Source organism: Geospiza fortis, unplaced genomic scaffold (assembly GCF_000277835.1).
Source record: "Geospiza fortis unplaced genomic scaffold, GeoFor_1.0 scaffold413, whole genome shotgun sequence".
Taxonomy (NCBI): domain Eukaryota; kingdom Metazoa; phylum Chordata; class Aves; order Passeriformes; family Thraupidae; genus Geospiza; species Geospiza fortis.
This window is the reverse complement of record NW_005054386.1, coordinates 170,459-177,754: the sequence shown is the minus strand read 5'-3', so window position 1 is coordinate 177,754 and position 7,296 is coordinate 170,459. Positions and strand designations below refer to the sequence as shown.

General features: G+C 55.1%; 1 protein-coding gene across 1 annotated transcript in view; it reads left to right on the top strand.

Annotated features, from left to right (window-relative positions):
- CYSTM1 (cysteine rich transmembrane module containing 1) overlaps positions 1–6,285 on the top strand; it is a 12,275-nt gene extending 5,990 nt beyond the window's left edge. Inside the window, exon 2 of the mRNA XM_005425356.3 lies at positions 5,830–6,285. Within this exon, the coding sequence (XP_005425413.1) occupies positions 5,830–5,936 (107 nt within the window). The 3' untranslated portion in view covers positions 5,937–6,285. The remainder of the gene's footprint in view (positions 1–5,829) is intronic.
- Positions 6,286–7,296: the final 1,011 nt, after the last annotated feature.

The window sequence follows — 7,296 nt, the reverse complement described above, 5'->3', positions numbered from 1 at the left end:
CCCGTGCCTGGCTCCCTGGCTGGTGGGGGAGAGGGGAGCAGCTCTGCCCAGGGCAGCATTGGCTCTGGAAAGTGCTGGCTTGGCTGGCCTGCACAGTGATTTCCCTGAAATGTGTGGCCTGCTCAGCTTCCTGAAAGCTGGAACAGCTCTCTGGGGTGACTGTCAGAGCTGCTCAGCCTTACAGGAACACAAAGGCAGGAATTTTCCAAACCTGTTGAACCCAGGCGTGTGGCTGTGGAAGAGGAGAGGTCTGATACCTGGTCAGAGTAGTTGTGGATCAGTTGTTTCTGCTTGAGCCCAGCTGAAATCTGGGCTGGGTCAGCAGTGCCTGTCAGGTGGCAGAGGGGATTTGCAGGTGGAACTGCCTGTACTCTGTGGTATTTTAATTTCCTGACACACTGCTTCCTGATTTCCTACTTTCTGCTCAGGTGGCTCTGGCAGTAGCCATTTGTGTTTGGAGCTGGGAGTTGGGAAACTTGTTCTGAGCATTTTGCAGCTTTGGAAGATTTTTTTTCTTGGAAGTGGGCTATTGAATTTCCATCTGGCTCTGGTATCTGTTTCAGCAGTGTACTGAGGTATTTCCTGAAATCTGAGTGTGGTGTTGGTTGAGACTGCACACAGGGAAGGCCTCTGGGCAGGAGGGAGTTGGGGGGCTGGGAAATAACAGGCCTGAAGCTGTTAGGCATGAGCAAATACCCTCAGAGAGGAGAAAACAATTAAATGCCTTCCTTGCCAAGAGAGTAAGATCTCATCCGTGCCCAGGCTGTGCCCTGGAGGCCTCATGCAGAGAGCAGCCTTGGTGGCAGCTCAAATGAAAGTTTAGTCCCTGTTCCCCAGTTTTGAAATCTTTTCTTCTGCCCTTGCTGCCTGTGAAGGGTTTATTTCAGGAGAAGTGGGAGGCCATGGCTGGCTGGTCCTTCCTCCTGCAGCTCTGGGTCTGCAGACCAGACTGCACCTCCAAGAGGGGCTCAGGGACATTTGATTTCCTGTTGCTGTCACTTCTGCATCCCTTGGACATACTTGTGCTGACTTTCCCTTCTTTGGCCTCCATCCTGAACAGAAAAGCTTTCCAAGGACCTGGGTGAGAATGGTTTGAAGGTAAAAGCAGATGCACAGGCTGACCTGACTTAGCAATCTGCTGCAGACAGCACAAAATCATTCAGAGTGGTGGTGAGCAAGATTTCTTGCTTGCTGTAGAAGAGAAAACAAAGCTCTTGGTGCAGAAGTGGCTTGTGATAAAACCCACTTAATTGACAAGTGGGAAGAGGCTTATGGGTCCCTTCTCTGCTGTGCTCTTCCTCCCAGATGAGATTGGTATTAAGTAATACTCCTGCTCTGAGCAGCTGTTCCCATGGCAAACAGCCATTCTGATAGCACAGGAAGGATTTGGGGGCTGCAGAAGCAGTGATGGATAAATTACCCACTGCTCCTTCCTCTCTGTACCCCAGGCCTTGCCTCATAGCCAGGAGTGCAGGTGAGGGGTGTGTGCTGGCACACAGCTGGGCCCAAAGAGAGAAAACTTCAGGGCTCTGGGATTTGAGCCCTCCCACCTTGAGAGGGTGGTGGGTGCTGGGCTGTGCTCTCCCCCTGCTGCTGCCCAGGCACTGAGCCTGCTCCTTGCTGCCTCTCTGTGCCTGGGTGTCATTCCTGTCATACCTGGGACACCCAGGCAAGGGCCTGGCCCCGGGGTGTGCAGCAGCACTCTGGGAGAGCTCAGGGGCTCTCAGGCACCATCACCACCCCCAGGCAGGTGAGGTGGTACCTTGGCAGTGATATCTGAGTCTGGGAGAGGATAGACTGGTTCTGGCATCAAAGCCCTTCTACTGCAATCCTTGCAGACCCAGTAAAGCACTGCAGTGAGGGGCATTGCACTCTTAAGGTCACAGTTTTAGCTGATGCCAAACTGGCTGAAAAGTACAGCTCATTCCTTCGTGGAGCTAATGATTAACATATCAATTAGGTGTGAGAAGAAACAAAATGTATATGCTCAAGATAAAGCAGACTGTACATGAAATAAGAAGGTATTGTAGTGTTTGTTTTAAAAACAAAGTGGGAGTTATTTGCACTGGTTTGTGCAGGCCACTGCTGTGTGATTACAGGGGCTGATACCATTTTCAGGGTAAGCATGATTCATGGTGCTCTACGCTCTTTAAGGCTGATTAGGAGCTGGGAGGGTCTCCCAGTTTATACCTTCTCCCATCCTGTTTTAGGAAAAACAATGAAACCATCAAAAATGGAGCCTAGAACTGAGTGCTGTCTGGTGCCTCTAACAGAAATCACCCTTGTTTCTCTTCTTTTTGGGACCACCAGGCTTCTGTCCATAGTGACAAGGACCCCTTGTGCTGTAGGAGATGGTTGGAGGGCCCAGCCTTGGCCAGAAGAGAGGCACAAAGCAGCTGATGAGATCCCCAATAAGGCTCACCATAGAAAAATGGGTGCCTTCAGCTTGGAGGCACTCAGAGACTGAGGAATCTCACAAAAATCACAATTCCTTTCATTGGGAGATTTTGGATTGGGTTTGGATATGGTGTTTGGGGAGTTGACACTGTGTTTGTCCAGCATGGGCTGGGAGGAGTGGGTAAAGCTGCTACCACGTGCTTGATGTCCTCAGGTACTTGTGTCACTGTGTTAGTGCCCTGAAGCCAATGGCCAGGTGTCCAGAAGGAGCAGATTGGTGTGGGGTGTCTCCAGGCTGGTGAGAGTTCATCCAGCCTTTCTCTGAGCTGCTTTTCAGCTTGCATGCCTTGGTAGCTGTAACTGAACAGCTGACCACCCCTCAGCTCCTCTCCTGTCCTCTGCAGGCCCCACACCCAGATCAGAAAAGCTGTTGAATGCTCTGTATCTGTGCTTAAAATCTCTCTGGCAATTTGTGTGGTGACAGTGACAAAGCTGCAGCTCCTGAAGCATTGATGTGGCTTCAAAGAAAGCTTCACAGACTGTGAGGAGGGGTGGCTGTCTGTCCCCAGAGCATTGCCCAGATGCTCTCCAGGTGTGAAAGTTTCCAGTGTTGGTGATGTGCACACTCAGACTGCAGCAGTGCCAGAGCTGCCCTTGAGACTTCTCTCCTTGGAGAGGAGCTCTGCAGGGGAAGGCAGCAGCCTCTCAAATGTGTATTTCAGGTGGGGTCTTTGGGGCATTCATTGAACTTGGAAGGTGAGTGGGTTTGTTGAAGTACCACAGCTGCCTGCCATGGGGGAAAAGCACAGCTTTTTTCAGAAGGTTTTTACAGAAAGGTGCTTTTGCCACAATGTGCCTGCTGGTTTAAATGGCTTGCAGCTTTTAGCAGAAGAAAGAAGAGGGAACAAACATGAGCACTTTTTCATTGTTTCTAACAGAAAGGCTCCCCCCAAACCCATGGTGAGTCCTGGAAAGGCCTTGACATGGCTGCTGTCCCTTGGCCTGTCCTGGTCCTGCCCCAGCTGTGCCTGTCCTTTGTCCAGCTCTGGGCAGCCCCTTGCAGCACAAACCATGGCAGCAGTGCCAGGGGGCTGGCAGGGACAGGGACAGGGTGATGCCCGTGGACACTGTGACCCCCTTGTGCAGAGGGGCAGTGTTCAACACGAGCCAGCTGAGGCCTGGCTCCCTCTGCACAGGCCCAGGCTGGGGAAAGCCATTTCCTTCAATATTTCAGCAAGTGTTTCATAACAGCACTTTGTACATGCCTTGGATGTGCTTTGTTGGCTGTCGCTGTCACTTGGCTGTAGCTTAAAACTTCTCATGGATTAATCATAAATACTTCAGGCAAAAACTCCTTGCAGTCCTGGACAGCTGATTTTAACTGGCATCCAGATCCATGTGGATCTGGATGTCTCAGGGTGCTGGAGCCCTCAGTTTTGGGTATGGCAATGCTCTGGTAGCAGCAATCCAGCTCCCCATGGCTCAGAGGTGGGACAGCTTGGACCTGACAGCTGGTTGGTAGCCAGGGCTGTCAGGGCTGCAGCACAGGGATGTCACCATCTTACACAGGACTCTTGGAGAATTTGGTGTGTTTTGCCTCCGCTGATTGTAACAGGACCTTCTAGAGCAAACAAACACACCAAAGAGCTGCTTGTTTAGAGCTCCTGGATCCACAAGGTGAATAAAGCCCAGACCAAGGCCCTGGGTCACCTCTCCATGGAGAATAGGCTGTGGCCAGAGCTGTAAGGTCAGGGCTCCAAGGCTCCATGTTCTCTTTGCAAGACTTCCTGACTTGGCTTTGAGTGCAGGGAGGAGGGAGGGGCCTGACCAAAGTCCTGCCTGCCATGTGACCGATTCCCTTTGGGATAGGATGGGATGGCTCTGTGGTCCACCCTTCAGGGGGATGGAGGAGGCAGCCAGGGTGCCAGGCTCACAAACCATGATGGACCTTGTTCTGCACTCCTTGGGGTGTGGCAGGGGCTGGCCCTGGGCACGGCCCTGCCCCAGGCTGGGGACAGGAGGTTGTGCAGCCTCCCCCTGGCAGCAGCACAGGGAGCCCGGCTTCCATCGGGTCCTGCTCTGCTCCTGCTGGGAGGTGCCAGCCAGGGCTCTGCAGGTGGGCAGGGACAGCAGCTCCTGAGGGAGGAGAGTGCAGGCACCTCTCCTGCTCCAGCACAGCCTGTCACAGCACTGCCACCTCCTCCTGGGGCTGAAGGGAGAAGGGTTCCTCCATGCTGACACTCCTGGAGCAAGGGCTGCAGGCCCTGAATGGTCAGAGGGAGGGGGGACAGCAGTGCTGTGCAGGGGCTCCCCTGGAGCTGGGCTGTGCCTGGGCAGAGGATGCCTTCTCTTTATTCCCCTTGAGGAGAGGGAATCTGATGAGGCTTGGGCACAGGCTGTCCCCAAGCACAGACACTGGGGGGTACTGGATTCCCCCTCTCTGCCTCACTTGGTGGTGCTAGGGTTGTGGCATCGTGTAAGCTGGAGCACATCATCCTCTGCCCATGGCTCTGCAAAGCTGAAGGAGTGACTGGGGAAGGGTTTCCTGGGCACAGAGCAAGCCCATGGGAGAGCCAGGCTGGTGCCATGAGCTGTGTTCTGCCCAGGTTTCTGCCTCCAGCATTGTGTGTCCAGCATTAGCTGCCTGCCTGGCTTGGACTCCTGTGTGAGGGCACATTTCCCACACAGAGCACAGCAATGAGAGCCAGGAAAGCTGCCAGGAAGGACATTCACCTTCCTGCCCTCAGACTGATGCAGTTCTGGGTGTGACAGCCCGGGCTCAGAGAGGGAGAACCAAAGATAAACTGCTCCCCTGTCCTGATGGGCCTCAGGAGCTGGCACAAAGAGCAAGCAGCACTTTGGCCTCAAGTAGAAGACCCTGCCTGGAGTGCTCCACCCAGACCTGGGGCTCCCTCCTGTGTGCTCAAGCAGCTGGCAGTGTGCAGTAAATCCGAGCAGGCAGCGTGCAGTGAATCCCAGCAGCCTGACGGGAGCCTCTGGGCAGAGATGGCTTCTATTCATGAGGTGATACCTGGAGCGTTTGGGCACCTGCCCCTTGGCCAGGGGATGTCACTGCACTGCCACCCACTAGCCTGTGCCTCGGGTGCTGAGCTGACAGAGCTGAGAGTCCCTTCACTTACAGGAGGGACACAGAGCTGGAACAAGGACTGGTCCCTGCCCTGTCATCCCGGGGAAGGAGGCAGTTCTGTGTGTGGTAGGGCTGGAGCAGTGCTGGGGATCAGCTCCTCCTCCGAGGGGGCTGAGCAGTGCCAGTCTGAGCGGACAGACAGACAGGCTGCAGACAGACGTGCCTGCAGCTGGGGCAGCTGGCATCTCCTGCAGAGCTGGCCCGGGGGCCGGGCCACACCCGGTTCCTGTCCCTCTCTGTGTGTTGCGGTGCCGCTCCGTGTCTCACACTCTCTGTGCCCGCAGTGTACGTCGTGGAGGAGCGGCGGAGGGACGACACGGGCGAGAGCGCCTGCCTGACGGCGTGCTGGACCGCGCTCTGCTGCTGCTGCCTCTGGGACATGCTGACCTGAGCCGCTGCCGCCCCGCCGCTCACCGAGTGCTATGCAGGCTCCCCACTCCTGTCCCGACTTCTTTCTGTTACTGTAATCAACGCTCTGCTTTGCACAGCCAAGAGTTCCCGTCTGTCCGTCCTAGCGCCTTGTCGGGGTGGGGGGTGCACTCCTTTATTTTAGTAAAGGAAAAAAAAAATCCCTTTTTAACATTTCTAAGACTTTTGTTGTAACTTTGAAGAATGTGCTAATGGTGTATTTCAGCCAAGGGCATTCTGATGAAATGTATATTTACCAGTTGAGATTTTCCTAGCCCTAGAGACGAAGACGTACGCAATAATTAAAGCCAACAGTTGATTTTTCTTCACTAGGTCCCAGCTGTTTCAGTGAGTCTGTCTGCAGGGTGGGCATCCCCTCTGGTGCTGTCTTTGGCCTCCTGTGGGCACTCTGTGGGTGGGAGTCCTTGGTCTGGCACCTCCAAACCCCTCATCCCACACAGGGCAGCCCAGTCAGGTTTTTATTCTTTGTGTTTTTCCCTTCTGGAACCAGGGCCCTCTCCAGCAGAGCTGGGAGAAGCACAGGCTGGGCTGCTCTGTGTGTGCCCCAGCAGCTCCTGGGGCAGGGCTGGTCCCAAGCTGTGATCCATCATCCCACACTGCAGAGCAGAAGCTTGCAGGAGGCAAATTAATGGATAAGAAGAGAAAAGCCATGGATTAATCTAGTGCTGAGGATTTAGAGCTGAAGCTGTCCCATGGCATGCCTGGCCAGAAAAGGGATACAAAGCTTTTGTCTGCAGAAAAGTGGGGAAAACCTGCTGCTGGTTCCATGGGATGTGTCCCAGCCTGCTGCTCCCCCAGCCTTGGGAGCAGAGCCCCCCTGGTGCCCTGACACACACCAGCTCTGCCTGGAGATCACCCTGGGGTCCCACCCTGCCTGCAAAGGACATTGCACTCGCTGTCCCTTGGCTGAGCAGCCTGGGGCTCTGCACAGCTCTGGACTCAGCAGTGCACTTTGGGGCTCTGGCCTGGGGCAAGCTCATCTGTTTGGGGTTGATGAGAGTCCCTTGCAGTTCCCTGTCCCCAGGAGCCTTCTTCTGGGGGGTCCCCCTCTGCAGCCATAAGCTCAGGTCTGTGGCCTGGTTTCCAGAGGTCCCTGCCCTGGGAATGAGCACTGTCACCTTCCCTGTCACCTCCGTGGCAGCCTGGCAGCTGTCAGCAATCAGGAGTGGAGTCCCCGGGTCACCGTCCACGGTGGGAGAAGGTGGGGCAGCGAAGGGCCAGCCCAGAGTGTGAGAGCGCCCATGTGCCTATGGGGTGACAGCACGGGGGCGGCAGCGGCACCTGGAACCTCCGGGATCCCGGGCAGCGGGACCTGGGGGAGG